Consider the following 15349-nt stretch of genomic DNA (forward strand, 5'->3'; position numbering starts at 1 on the left):
ATATAAATAAACTTTATTATTATTATTATTATAAAACATCAATACATTTACTGCTAAAGTGTCACAAAGTGTCACAGTATAAGTCAAACACGTTCCACATTTAGGCATCTGATCAGGAAGCAAGAGGACGGTCTTTCAACTAAAGGTCAAAAAGTTTCATACGCAGGAGGACAGAGCGGGACTGTGGTCTCCTGCATGTCTCAGCCTGAAAGGACGAGCGGCACCACATTAAATCCCGCTGACGTTTGGTGAACGAATAGCTCTTCGTGGACTGGAGGACCTCTCGTGTCCCCTTACACGTGTGACAAATCTGCGAAATCAACTTAAATGTATAAAAGATGCATTGAACTGCGTCGTGTTCTTGGCTAACTGTTGGTGTTCTTCATTATGCATGAGCGACAGAACGATCTGGACTCTGAAACTAGGCCAACGTGCTGCCTCGATTTGCCTCGTCTCATCTCTGGAGGACTTGAATCGGGCTGCTCGGCTCGGCTGCAGCTTTCATCCTCGGCTGGTTTAAAGAGCCACGTTTACTGTAAATCACATGAACGGGACATATGTGAGGTTTTTTCTGCTTAACGGCACGCGATAACCACCGTCTCATCTGTGGAGTTTCATAAGGCTGCAGTTTAACATCACTATACTCCCAATCTGAGGGTCTGAGCTACCAAAACTGGCTCTCTGACTCAACGGAAAGGTTATTAACCCTTTGAAACCGGAGCATAGTGGCTCCATTTCTTTCAAAAAACATGGGCAGAGGGCAACTTAAGAAGAAATGCCAAGAAAATGACCTGAAATTAAATTAAAATGCAAAAATAAATAAATAAATAAATTACATGGATAAAAAGGTAAAAAATCAAAAACAAACCAGAAAATGTACTTCTAATTTATTTTTTAATTCATTTTTTCTCTTTCCTTATTTGGTTTCTACATGATGTGCACCAATTTTGATTTCAATAAAAATGTAAACTTTTAAATATTTTACTATGATAACTATAACTATAGTTTCCTGGACATTTGTTTTTTTTTATATAAATACATTTTTAAAAATTACTGATTTAATCATCACAGCCCAGAATGACACCCAGAAATAATACAAGTCCTGTTTTTCTGCTCTGATGGCTGTGGGATCAAAAATGTCAGTTTGAATGGGTTTCAATGGAGCATTTTTGGACCTGAACAGTCTGAATGTAACTATTTAGTTTCCACAGTGTATTTTAGACTTATTGTAGGAGCTGAGCTGCAAATTCACTGATTACACTCAGATACACAATCTGGACTACATTTAGGACACATGCATCAACACACACACAGTTATCAAACAAATGAAAAATGAAAAGCGACTACCATGCAGCAAACAGTCCCTGAGGGGTTAAATCATCTATTTTTTAAGACAGTAACTGTATTTAGAATACCATACATGTTTACAGTTACTCATATGTTGTATTTTGAATAATTTAGTTACTTGTATTCTATTACTCTCCAACTAAGGTGAATTAATTTACGAATGTGACCCACGATGAAACGTGTTTGTATATTTAGGGACGGAGGACGGACACCAAACCTCAGATCAGTTTAGGAGCCAGAATATCTGAATCTCTGACATAAACGTGAGTGACGCAGTGTGACAGCGTATAAGCTGCTGATGCTGCAGCAGCGTCTCAAACGACTCAAACTGCTGACCGCCGCTCCGGTCAGGACAGGGCAGAAACCTCCGCATCAACTGTCATATCAAATACACAAAAAATGCACTTTATTTGTTTTTGTTTTGTCCCTCCTGGACAAAATCTACACCCCAAAGCCCCTTGGAGCTGCGCTGCAGAGTACAATTCACTGTCAAAATGCCGTGCCCGCCACACTGCAGACGTTTTCATACAGACCTGCACTAAAACGCCGGATCAATGGGAAGACTGTTCCTCCGTCTCCTGTTTCATTCAGCAAACAACAAAACTGTTGATCACAGTCAACATGTGATCGATAGTGGGACGGACTGGTTTGTCTCAGCTGGATAAACATCCTTTATGTCCCCTCCTGCTGTCTGAAAACTGTCCTAATGCAGACACGCTCACAGGCTCGATGATGAAACACCGAAACACCTAACAGACGCCACGCCTGATGACTTACAGGGGGTCGCAGTTTCGTTATTTGTCTTTATATTTTTGATCACTCGGTATTTCAATGTGAACATAATCTCCTCAGTGTGTTTTCTGTTGTGTATAATCAGCTGAAGAATAGTTGTGTTTTCGTTATCGCCGAATGAGCTGTTTGTATCCACACGGGGAGCAGGTCCTCATCCGTGCTGCAGCGCCATGTTTCTACAGTAGCCCAGAGCGGACAAACCAAACACTGCTTACAGACAGAGACTTTTGACTTTTCACGTGGACCACGTTATTTAGCAGCCCCTCAAAGACGAGCAGTGATGGAAAAACACTTTTTAAAAAATTTTTTAACATGAAACGTCTTTATTCAGGGTTTTTCGTGGGTAAAATCAGCTGGTCTGTTTGTTTTGGAGAGGAAGAAACCTCTGTGGATGATTCAGCCGCTGATAAAAACCTCCTGAACGATCTTTAAAAAATGGTGAGCTCAGATTAGCTGGTACTCCGGCATCCCAAACAGCATCAGAGAAACACTGATTTGTAATGTGAAACTGCTTTTTTCAGCATTTTTTCACCCTGGTTGTAATCACCTGATCTATTTGTTTTGGTAAGGAGGACGGTTCTGTGGAAAAACCTCTGTGGATAATCCAGCTCCTGGTTAAAACCTCCTCAACAATGACCACTAAAGGAAGTCTGACCAGGAGAAGTTTCAGCTGGTTGCAATCTAGAAAAGATTTACTCTAGATTTCTGCACACAAACGTTGATATAAGTATGAGTTAATCTTCACTGCAAGATTAGACTTTTTGATGTTTTGAGCATCTTGCCAAAACAAAGCTGAGTAGAGCTGGTTACAACCCGAAGTCCTCACCGCTCGATGCCACAAAATCCTCTAAGATCTTAAAATTTGCCGGTGCCGGGCGAGCCAGCCGTCTGTGACGTGCCACACTGGGTGAAAACACTGATTTCTAACATGAAATTACTTTATTCAGTGTTTTCATCCATTTGAATCAGCTGGTCCATTGGTTTTGGAGAGGAAGAGACCTCTGTGGATAATTCAGCTCCTGGTTAAAATCTGTTTGGCTCAGAAAAAAGGCGTGCAGGCATTAGCGGGTGTTGGGTAAGGAGGAAAAATACGAGTATAATAAAATAAAGTGAAAATCATTATTGCTGCGTTTAAAATGTGTAAACACAAAGACGATGTTTACATCATCGTTTTTTAAACCTTAGTTTTCCTCACCTACACGAAAACATGATATCAGCATTTTCCAGTGCATTTTCACCCTAGAGACCAGTTTTTAAAAACACTCTTCGAGTATGAAAAGCAGCGGTTTATGGTGCACGGAGACGGAGAGAAAAAGATGGTGTTTTCAGATTCAGCTGGCTCAGTGTGGGCGGATTCTTACTCGTGGCAGAAGTAGGGTAATCACTGTCCACACAGTTTCTGGATTCATCAGTCCATTTTTAACTCGCAGCAACATTTGAACTCTGAAGGGAAACACTCAGCGGCAGCATACGAGCTGCACCAAAAACGCTGCATCCATAGTGTTAAAGGCTGCACGGCGGCTCCAAAAACAGCAGCAATTATATCACATTTGCTACCTGGACTGGAACATCCCAGCTCCTGCACCTCGACTACTTGGTCTGCCTGTGTGATGTAACGGGGCTGTGTGTGTGTGTGTGTGTGTGTGTGTGTGTGTGTGTGTGTGTGTGTGTGTGTGTGTGTGTGTGTGTGTGTGTGTGTGTGTGTGTGTGTGTTTGCGCTGCACTTTCAATAATAACTGTTACCTGCCTCCACAAAATGAGGAAAGATTCACTGCTCGGCCAGCTCGCTTAGGCTTTTATAATCCGTATTAGTGCACTCTTTTGCATGATTTGAATTATTTTGGTTATAATAATAATTTGTTTCAAAAAAAGATTGGAAGAAAGCAATGAAAATTTTGAGCAAAAAAAAGAAAAAGAAAAAAAAGGACATTACCTGAAAAAAAGTACTTAAAAATAGTAATAATTCTGTAACATCATTTAGTATATAATTATGATCATTATAATTATAGGAACAGATGAGGGACAAATTTGAATTTCTTTTTCGTAAACTGTGTTTCAAAAAATTACGAATAAATCAACCTTTTCTGGACATTTTTCCCTACCTTTTTTAACCCTCTGAAACCTTTCTTGTACTGCGTTCATATGTAGTAAAACACTTGAACCATGAACAAACTAGTCTGCTTTCTTTTAAAGCATTGGGGAAAAAGTCAATGAGAATCAGAATTATTCTGCAATATATATATATATATATATATATAAATATTTTGCAGAATAATTCTGATTTTTAAGCAATTTAAAAAGGTCATTTTCTTTTTTGTTTATTTTCTACTTTTGTTTTGTTTCTAATTTTCTGGTAATTTTCTTGTACTTTTAGTAAATCTTTTACCTTTTTGGGGGTTATTTCTTCTTAAGTTGCTCATGCCTTATTCCCCTGTTTTTGAAAGAAATCAAGCCAATTTGCTCAAGTTTGAAAGGGTTAAATACATACAATTTTTATATCTGATTTTCTAAATCTACTCATTTCTTGAAGTTCAGGGCTCAAAGGTTTAAAAACTTGTGAAAAGCAGCCGAACACACAAGGTCTCAAAGGGTTAAACAAGGTAAGAATTTCATAATGAATAAATAAAGACACTTAAATAAGGATTTTGAAGGGGCAGAAGCAGCTGCATTTCCTCATGCAGGCGACTAGAGGCATCTGATTTAAAGTGTGTCGAGTTTAACCCTTAAAACTGTCACAGAGATGAAAACCACGCAGACAGCGATGTCTCTGTTCAGACGAGGGGCCTCTGTGGCATCTCGTCTCTCTCTACACACTAGTTTTAATTTTTAAAAAAGTTAAAACATAATAAAAGTCAGGGCCTCTGCAGCTTAAAGCAAGTTAGAATTAAGACTTTTTAAGAACCCTTTTAACCCTTTAAAACCTGAGCAAATTGGCTTGAATTCTTTCAAAAACATGAAGAAGGCAATGAGCAACAGAATTTGGCAAAAGTACAAAAAAATGACCTAAAAATGAGTATAAAAAATAAAAATAAAATAAAAAAGAAGTTAAAAAACAACAACAAACAAACAAGGAAATTATCTGGAAAAAGTGGTTTAACCTGATTTTAAATGTAGAATTATAATAATTATAAATATGTAGTTCTTCCCTAGCTTTTTTTTCTTAAACATTATTCCCAAGCTTATTTTTTTTAAAACTCATTTTCTAAATCCACTAATTTCTTGAAATTAGTGGAACATTTTGTAGGCATTAGTTTTTTTGTTGTTTTTTTTTAAATATTACCAATTATTTTGAAATTTTAACAATACAACATCAGAAAAAAAGACTCTATAAAATCCTACTCCCCATGTCTTAGTATTTTTAAGACTTTGAAAAGATTGAATTAATACATTTTAATAAGCTTTATTTTTAGATTTCTGAATTTAACGCCTTTTAGGGATTTTTCAGGATCTGTAGAAACCCTGAAATATAAAAATAAAGATGCAATTGTTTGTGCATGAAAAGTATAACAATTTTATCATACTTTTGCATAAAGCAGTGCTGCTTTATCAGATGGAAAGATTTTTTTAAAAATTGTTTACAAAGTCATTTCTATGTTTTTCTGCAAAGTAAAACTAGATTTAGGATTATTCTAGTTGTTCTTTTGTTTTATAATTACTATCAGCTTTTCTCTTCCTTTTATGTATTTATGCATTTTATTTTATCATATTTGATTTTTATTTTTTACTTGCAAACACATTAAACTGCATAAAATTCAAATAAGTAAAAAATAAGAAATATGTCAGGAGAAGAAGCCACGGGCTTGTATAATCGAACCCTCCTCAACTAAAGAACAACAGCAAACTTTTTTTTTTTAAAAAAAAGGAGAAATTAAAAATGAGCTAAATGAACATTATACAGAAAAATACACCTGCTCTAAATAATACCATGTTTTAGTTTGTTTTTCAGACATGTTCAGATGAGACATCTCACTTACATTAATTCAAAGAATAAGAAATAACAAGAACGTGGTGTGAACGTCAGACAGCTATAACCCTGAAAAATAAAGATAAATAACTGATCTGATGCGATTTAAACACCATCAGAGAGGACTGAGGGAGATCCAGTGCACCCATAATCTGCCTCATAATACTCACTACACTTCCTGTACACATTTTCAAAGTAAAACAATGAAATGTAGGTTAAAACTAGACAACTCTGTTATCACAAATATGTTGCACATCACGTTTTAAGACAGTAATACTGAAGGGCTCCTGCAGATATAAAAATATGTAGAAAACTCGACCAAAACAAGTTTAATTAACCACATGACAAACACTTCTTATGTAAAAGGCCATCAGAGCGTTAGTCAGTAATACAAAAATCTAACCAATAAATGAATTAAAATGTATATATAAAAGTATAAATAAGCATGTATTGATCTCCAAAGGGAATTCCCAAGATACTTGGTATTATATAAAGCAATAAAAATAAACCCAACCTCTACCAGCTGCAACATTAACCCTTTGAAACCTGGAACGACTTCACTTTTCTTGTGCTGCTTTCAGACGCCTTTCACATGTATTTAATCCTCTGAACTCTGAGCAAATTCGTTTGATTTCTTATATATATATTCTTATATATATATATATATATATATATATAAAGACTAAAAGAAAATGTCAAAAAGTATATTTAAAACTATGTAATGATCTATAATACTAATGATAAACATTATTTTTATAGCACCTTTCTTACAAGAAATGCAGCCCACCGTGCATTACATTATGTTTTTTTACATGCACCAAATGTTTCACATAAAAAGACATAAAGACATAAGACCTGCATGTACAAATACAAATAAAAATAAAAAAAAATAAAATAAGTTATCAGTTATATTTAACATTATGTTAAAGAAAAAATATTCAATATTATTTATATTTATTACTTTTCCTTTAAATTGCCACCTTTATCTGATACTTTTTCTACTAATTTTCAAATTTATCTGTAACTTTTTACCAATATCTTGCTAATATTTAGGTCTTTTCTCGCTGATTGTTGCATTATTTCCTTGTTGTTGTTTTTTGCTTGCCAATTTGCTCAGGTTACGAAAGGGTTAACAAAATAATTTTTTTATAAAAAGCTTTTATTTTGATTTATATTTTGATGTTAGGACACTTCCGCCGCTGCTGCGTTGCGCACTTGACGCAGCTAACGAGCTAGCCTGCTAGCAAAAACCCCTGTATTTCTGTATTTCCTGACAGCTAACTAGCCCGCTGAGCGCATTAACACCGAGCCGCACATCGACGATACTTCAGACAAACGTGTGTGACAGCGTGTCAGCTGACAGAAGCATAAACGACGAATAAACCACACTGTCATTTACTAAATAAAAAACGTTACGCTCTTTTTTTTTTTAAACGTCAGCTGCGTGCTAACGGCAGCTAGGCTAACCCGGAGAGGTGCTAGTTCCGAAGCTAACAGTGCAGACGATCTGCTTCTCACAAAATGACATTTATGATTGAAAAAATAAAAAAAATAAAAAGCAGGATCCTGTTTCTTACCATGTTGATGCAGCGGAGGTGCGCGGCTGCTCGGAGGAGGATTTAAAGCTCCGTTAACGGCTCGACGCGGTCAGATAACGACGACGTTTCGGCAGGTTTGTGACTTTTAACGGAGGGAGCGCGAGCACCGGCTGCCTGACTTTACGGTGTGTGACAGCGGGGGAGAGATTCACCGCAGAGCCAGCACAGAGAGCCGCAGAGGGGGAGAGAGGAGAGGGACACCGGAGGAGGAGGAGGAGGAGGAGGAGGAGGGTGCGAAGCAAAGCTCGTCCACTGAGGAGAGGACTCACTCTGATCCATAAAAACAAAAGGCTGGGCGATGTGGCAAAAAAGTCTCATCGCGATTTTTTCTTTTCATATCAGTCGATATCGATATATATCACGATATACATCAAATCACTATTTCTGTCAGCCTTAAAGGTTCCTTTGACTCCTCAGTGAGATATGAAGATATCATCAGGTTAATTTTGGTTTAAATATTTATTTTCTGTCAGACATTGAACATGACAAATATACTGTAGAACAGCATCACCAGCTGGAGGACCTATTCTACTAAAACTCACAGAGGTCCAGGTACTAAAATGTCCTCCCAGCAAAGGTCCGAGCCTCATACCTAAAATCAATATCACCATTAACTGAACATTTTACTTTGATTATGAATAATGAACGATTATTTCTGTGGTTTGTTTTTTGTCCTCATAGTTCACTGACACAGTGTCATGTGACCATGGTGTGTTGGAGCGTAATAAACATATGATTTATTATTATTTATTAAACTTTCCATCATTATATAAAAATGAAAAGCTCCATCTGAAACAAACTTCAGGTAAATTTCAGCACATTGTGCTGATAATAGGCCAACCTCTCCTGACTGCAGGACTCTGACTTCAGCTTCTGTCAAACTTCTGTGCTGTTAATCATTTTACTCAGGAATTAAAAACTTCTCCTACAGCTGCCAACAGCCTGCCGACATTCACATGTACGAGCGCTGGAGTGGGCTGTTGGACATGTCAGCGCCATTATTTCCCTGATCATGATCTTTTTATTTTATCCTGAATCGGCAGTAAGTTGAAAAGTCTGTTTAAATGTGAGAGCTCCAAATTCCCAATTTCTGTCCAAATGTCAAACCTAAATATCCTATATTAAGATTAACTGAACATTTTACGTCAATTGCGATGAATGAACGATTATTTTTCTTTTTTGCTTTTTTTGTGGTTTGTTTTCGTCCTCATAGTTCACTGACACAGTTTCATGGCGTGTTGGAGTTTGATAAACATATGATTTATTATTGTTAATAAACTTTCCAGCATCATATAAAAATGAAAAGCTCTTAAACAAACTGAAATTTCAGCACATTGTGCTGATAACAGGCCAGCCTCTCCTGACTGCAGGACTCTGACTTGACTCGCTCTTTCTGCTCAGGGAAAAATCAAGTTTTTCTTGTTGGTCCTTTTTTTCTGCAAAGAGTGATTCATCATCTTGAACACACACTATCTTTGCAGAGAAAAATGGTTCAGCACATCCAGGTTTTCATCTCTGCAGCTCATCGTCGCAGAGAGGAAACATCAGAGATCAATAATTACAACAAATATAAATGATCATCTTTTTATCACAACAAAATCACGTTTACTGAAATCAGTGCCAAGCTAATCCTCCTTTTTATTATCATAACAGAGTGTACTTACCCAAAATTTAAAGACACAGAGCACAGCAACTGTGTGCACAGCCTCTTGGATGTGATATGTAATAAATTACTTCTGGTATTGCCTTTACATTATAGTGTTTTGCATGTAAAAATATATGAGAAGTACTATTTTTATTATTATTATTATTATTATTATTATTATTATTATTATTATTATTATTACAGGAGCGTTATAGGTCTCACTGTAAACTGCAGTGGTTACATGTGTGGTTAATGTTAGTGCTACGCATTAAAAAGATTTAAAGGTACTTAACCTAAATATTTTCCATTTTATGCCACTTTATTTTTTACAGTCATTAGATTCCAGAGTGAAATATTGTCCATTTTTATCTCTCGAAAACATTTTTTTTTGTCAATTTACAATTCAAGATTTTTGCAGAGAAAACATGATTTTAAAACAAAGGTAAATATATGTATGTATGTGTATGTATGTAGACACCCAGAAATAAAACAAGTCCTGTTTTTCTGCTCTGATGGCTGTGGGATCAAAAATGTCAGTTTGAATGGGTTTCAATGGAGCATTTTTGGACCTGAACAGTCTGAATGTAACTATTTAGTTTCCACAGTGTATTTTAGACTTATTGTAGGAGCTGAGCTGCAAATTCACTGATTACACTCAGATACACAATCTGGACTACATTTAGGACACATGCATCAACACACACACAGTTATCAGAAAATGAAAAATAAATAAAATTGCGTAAATGCACCAAACAGTCTCCTAAGGGTTAAAGGAGAAAAACAATCAGCAGATTAATCCACAATTAAAATAATCACAAGTTTGTATTTCAAAATGAGCTCCACCTCAACTAACTAATAATAAAAATACTACTTTAACAGTAATGCATGAGTAATAATTCATAATGTGTAATATTATATCAGTCTCAGGGGACGTTTTTGTCACTTTAAACACTTTAACTCTATTTTATTTATTACATTTACATAATTTTACTTGACTGAAGGACTTTTGGTGCTTTTACTGGATCTTCCTTCACTGATGCATTAAATACTCGTGTTTATAACGACTGCAAATGTTACTGCTCAGTAATATCGGTTGGGTAAACTGTTTTATTCACAAAGACACTTTATACTCCTTCAGTTCAACACATAACAAAACAGCGAGGTTCAGGCATTGAGATCATTTAACAAAAAACAAAGATCAGATTTGGCAAAATGAATCCAGACATGCACTTCAGAGGAAAAAAAAAAGTATAATTCGAACTCAAAGTGAAGCACTTGCAGCCTGTGAAGAGCGCCGCGTCTCAGAATAAAAGAAAAAAAACACACGAAACACTTTGATTTCGATGAAACCAGAAACAGAACATTTGCAAATCTGTTTTGGATTATTTTCCGCCGCCAAACTCGTAATTTTTTTTGCAGCTGAAAATATCCAAAAACATCAGAAATTTCCAGTTTTAAACACAAAGAGACATTCCTTCACTGTTTGTTTAAATGTGTTCTGGGTGGATTTTCATTAAATAACACAAAACGTGACACATGAAAAACGATTACAGCGACGCACGCTCTCCTCTCAGACACAACCTCACAGTCGTCAGTAAATAACATAAAATACTTTTCCTCACACTGCGACGTATCTGATTTATCGAAGGGGTTTTTAGTTTTACTCGATTTACTTAGAGGAACGGCCGGAGCGAGATGAGAAGACAGATGTGGATTTTTCGGTGCGTCCAGCGCAGAGACGGACGCTCAGGCTGTTTTTTTCTGTTTGTTTGTTTGTTTGTTTGTTTTGGGTTTGTTTCATTTCCAGGGAATTTTCTTGTGCTTTTTCTTGCTAATCTGGGGTCATTTTTTCTTAAGTTGCTTATAATCATAAAATTAATCAACTAAATTATTATACTTTCTAAGCACTCTTTTAGGCTCGTGAAAACCGAAATGTTTCTTGAAAATACACAACGCATTTAACGGCGTAAATCCACACGGCGTCCTGCAACGTCAACAACAGACGCAGGAGGATAACGCGTCATATGAAGACGTGATCGGCACTGACCAGGTGGTCATATTTGAAAAACAAACAAACAAACAAACAAACAAACAAACAAACCTACATTTTTAAAAAAAATCATCTTTGCGCTGCGCTCGGCTGAACGCGCCCCGGACAAACCTCCGCACTGGAAGCACGGAGCTGAAACGAGCATAAATCTTCTCATCTGACTGCAAACCTGCAGATTTCACAAAAAACCTCACTGTTTCTTTAACCCTTCACAGTCCTGCTTTAAAGCTGCACTCTGAGACTTTTGGTTTTCAGCTTCTCTCGATGTTTGATCACTGAAAGGACGCCAATCCACAGAAAGAGTGACGGGCTGAAGCTTAACCCTTTAAAACGCTTTAAATCAATGTTCCTGTGCGGCTTTCACAAATATTTTAACTTTTGAACCCGAGCAAAATGGTGTTGTTTTTTTTTTTTTTCCAAAAACGTGGAAAAAAGACAATTCAATTCTTCAGATTGCAAAAATGTCTGAGGAAAAAAGATAGGGAAAATAATATTTATATATACCATCATTATATATTTAAAATTATGTTACAGAATTAAAATCGTTTTTCCACATTTCTTTTTTTTTCTTCTTTTTTTAAAAATTAATTTTCTGGTATATCAGGTCAGGTATACCTTATATTTTACAGTAAAATCTCGCTAATTTTGGGTCGTTTTTATCTTTTGTGCATATTGGCTTCTTCTTGTGTTTTTGGAAGAAAACCAGCCTTTTCGCTCGGGGTTCATACAGATGCAGCGTGAGCGCTCCTTTCAGAGGAAACTTTGAAGCTTCTGATCTTTCCCTCGTTCTGTTATTTCAGTTTTCTTTGATATAAAACATTTTAAAGCAGCCAGCGGAGCGCGCTGCAGGATTTCTGAATAATGCTTTTTATTCCAAACACAGAGTGCAGCTTTAAAACAAACCCGCACAGCTAACAGCTATTTCCCTCTTTTTTGATAAAACACAAACCCTCGCTGACGTGACGAACGTCTTTAACATGAGGCCGTCCTTTTGTTGTGATGCTGATGTCCAAATACAGTCCCTTTGATGTCCCCTGCTTGGCGTGTGGACGGCGGCTCAGTTGAAGGCCTCCTTGTTGATCCACATGAGGGTCCGCGTCTCGTTGGGCTTGCACTCGTACTCGATGCTGCTGAACTTGTTGCCGAACTGGCAGTGCTCCCTCTTGTAGTAGTTGTAGTATTTCGCCTGCCAGACCGTCTCAAACGCCCCCGCCTTGTTAAACTGGACAGCAGGAGAGATCATCGTCATCAACGCTGCTGAAAAAACCTGTCTGACAAACTGAGATTGATGACGTTCATTACAATTCTCAAGAACATTACTAAGGGTGCTCCACAGGGCGCAGTGTTAGGGCCCATGTTGTTTTCAGTTTCTATAAACGATATCGTCCCCGCCTCTGAATCTTGTAAATTTCATCTTTATGCGGATGACAGGGTTTTATATTGTTTCGCAAAATCATCATTCGACTCCCTCTAATGCCAGCTACATAAACATCACTTAGTTTTAAAATAAAAAAAAAAACCAAAAATAAATGGATGCAAATCGAATCATTCTAAATCTTTAAATGTTCATCCTGCAAATGGCACATCCACATAGAGAGTAACACAATACAAATACCTCGGTGTCTGGCTGGAGGCTAAACTGTAAGCGTGAGAATAATGACTAGCTTTTTAAATAAAAATAAGAATTTTTTCCTTTTTTTTTATACAGAAAAAGACGAGCTGGACCTTTTTTTTTTTAACCTGGCTGGCTCTTTGAACTCTGAACTCACGTAACCTTGCTTTGAATGAATGAATGAACCTGATCCATCTGATCTGGGACCAAAGGACTGCGGTGTCTCACCTCCATGCTGACTTGGACGGGCTGCCGGTCTCCGCTCTTGGTGTGCGGGACGCCCTCGGTGTCGTACTGGCCGTGATAAACCACCGACTCCTCGTCCCTGGACTGCTGCTCCAGAGGGAAGACGATGCCGCCGATGTTCATGTTGCTGTGAGGAAGAAAAAGAGGACAAAAAATTTGATACTTTATTGAGAGCTTTTAAATACACAAGCAGGTTAGGGGGATCAGTGCGCTGATATTATCGACATTTGGGTGATTTTTCAAGAAAAAAAATCTCCCAAATTACGCCAACATTTTTGACGATTTTTATTTTCATTTCATATTTTTTGCAATGTTGTTTTATTTAATATTTTTTGCATTTTTTTAAGAAAACATTGCCAAAATGAATTGAATAATTCCAATTCTTATATTCTTTAAAAAAAAAAATATTTTTTTAAAGACAAAATAATACCAAAATTGTCTCATTTAAAATTTGTCCAAAATAAACCTTTGGCACAAACCAACCAGCGGTACGACGCGAGTGAAAAAACGTCCTAAAATCCTAAAAACAACCAAAAATCCTAGAACTGTCCTAAAATCCTCAAAAATCCAAAAATCTTAGAAATGTCCAATTTCCCCTGAAATAAAATAAAAAATAAAATAAATAAAAAATAAAATAAAAAAATCCTAGAACTGTCCTAAAATCCTCAAAAATCCTAAAATCTTAGAAATGTCCTAAAATCCTCAAAAATCCTAAAAATGCCCTAAGATCCTTCAAATGTCCTTAAATGCTAAAAAAAAAAAATCCTAGAACTGTCCTAAAATCCTAAAATCCTAGAACTGTCCTAAAATCCTAAAATCTTAGAAATGTCCTAAAATCCTCAAAAATCCTAAAAATGCCCTAAGATCCTAGTAATGTCCTAAATTTCTTACCTGGGCCCCTGCGACTGGCCCCTGACCTTCTGTCCCCTTGCTTCAGTGGCCCCTGAGCAGGTCTGTTGTGTTTGTGTCGGTATAAACGTGAAATCTGCGGGTTCACTGCTCTGTCTCACTCTTTGTCCGCTCTGTTGGACAGGAGGACATTCACAGCGTGTCTGTGTGGTTTAACTCCTCCCTGCCTGTCCCTGTCCCTGAGCGGTCAGGTGGACCCCGCCCTGCTCCTCTCGGGCCTCCGTTTGTCCATCAGCAGACACACGACGAAAAAAAAAAAAAAAAAAAAAATCTCACCTGACCCACATGATGATTTATTTATCCGCGCGCGCGTATCAGATGCTGCCGCAGGCCTGCGCGCGGAAGGCCACCGACGTGCACCGCCGTTATTTTTCATTTCTGATTCCGCACATGAATCCTTTAAAATTAGGGGCGCGTGCGCGCTCTGCAGGTAAACCCAAACATCTGCCTGCGTGAACGAATAAAGGATTAAAATGAAACCGGGATTTTGGGTGATCTGCTCTTACGTGGCCTCGACGCTGCCGGGCTTCAGCACCACCTCGATCTTGTACTTGGAGCCTGTGAGCAGCTTGATGGTCCGGCTCTGGCCGAAGCGCGTCCCGTCCACCTTGAAGAAGACGGGCCCCTCGTTGGGCTGGATCCGCAGCGAGATGGAGATGTTGATGATCGGGGGGACGTCGTCCATGGTCCCGCTGCGAGTCCGCGCTCTAACCGGGTCAGCTGGTCCGGAGCCGAGGAGGAGACGGCGAGGATGCGGTGATGCTGAGGAGGAGGAGGAGGAGGGGGAGGAGGAGGGGGAGCAGGAGGAAGAGGAGGAGACCGCTGGTAAACAGGGCAGAGCAGGGCTTCCGGTTAGCTCTTTCAGAATAAGAGTGTGAAGTCACATGAGTGCAGGGCTGTAACTAACCGAATATTTCCTCGATTAATCGATGGTGGTGCGAAAAAAAGTGAAAATTTCGATATGTCATGACAATAATTTACTAAAGAAAACTTCAGTGCAATTATTCAAATATGCAATGTTTTTTTTTTCAAATCCTGAACATAGGCTGTATATATATATATATATATATATATATATATATATATATAAAGGAGGGAGATGATAGCATATTTAAAATGACTTGCATGGATTAGATAGATAGATTTGCTATGTATAAAAAATAATATATATATAATTAACACACAT

General features: G+C 37.5%; 2 protein-coding genes across 2 annotated transcripts in view; both read right to left on the reverse strand.

Annotated features, from left to right (window-relative positions):
• The window catches only part of ppp3r1b (protein phosphatase 3 (formerly 2B), regulatory s1ubunit B, alpha isoform, b), an 83829-nt gene extending 75920 nt beyond the window's left edge, over positions 1 to 7909 (reverse strand). Inside the window, exon 1 of the mRNA XM_088075235.1 lies at positions 7681 to 7909. Coding sequence (XP_087931361.1) covers positions 7681 to 7683 — 3 coding nt within the window. The 5' untranslated portion in view covers positions 7684 to 7909. The remainder of the gene's footprint in view (positions 1 to 7680) is intronic.
• A 2521-nt stretch (positions 7910 to 10430) lies between these two features.
• cnrip1a (cannabinoid receptor interacting protein 1a) lies at positions 10431 to 14953 on the reverse strand. The gene is made up of 3 exons (XM_088075239.1): positions 14670 to 14953; positions 13237 to 13381; positions 10431 to 12618 (listed from the first exon to the last, which is right to left on the reverse strand). Exons 1-3 carry the CDS (start codon positions 14846 to 14848, stop codon positions 12454 to 12456), a joined length of 489 nt encoding a protein of 162 aa, XP_087931365.1. The 5' UTR covers positions 14849 to 14953; the 3' UTR covers positions 10431 to 12453.
• Between the last annotated feature and the right edge of the window lie 396 nt (positions 14954 to 15349).

The sequence above is a fragment of the Plectropomus leopardus genome, chromosome 3 (assembly GCF_026936395.1).
Source record: "Plectropomus leopardus strain MGB_pleo_1.0 chromosome 3, ASM2693639v1, whole genome shotgun sequence".
Taxonomy (NCBI): Eukaryota; Metazoa; Chordata; class Actinopteri; order Perciformes; family Serranidae; genus Plectropomus; species Plectropomus leopardus.

Coding starts and splice junctions, on each gene's coding strand:
- cnrip1a (XM_088075239.1), bottom strand. CDS start 14,848: ATGGACGACGTCCCCCCGATCATCAACATCTCCATCTCGCTGCGGATC. Junction 13,382..14,669: donor CCCGGCAGCGTCGAGGCCAC/GTAAGAGCAGAT, acceptor TCTTCCTCACAG/CAACATGAACATCGGCGGCA. Junction 12,619..13,236: donor CCGTCCAAGTCAGCATGGAG/GTGAGACACCGC, acceptor CCTGCTGTCCAG/TTTAACAAGGCGGGGGCGTT.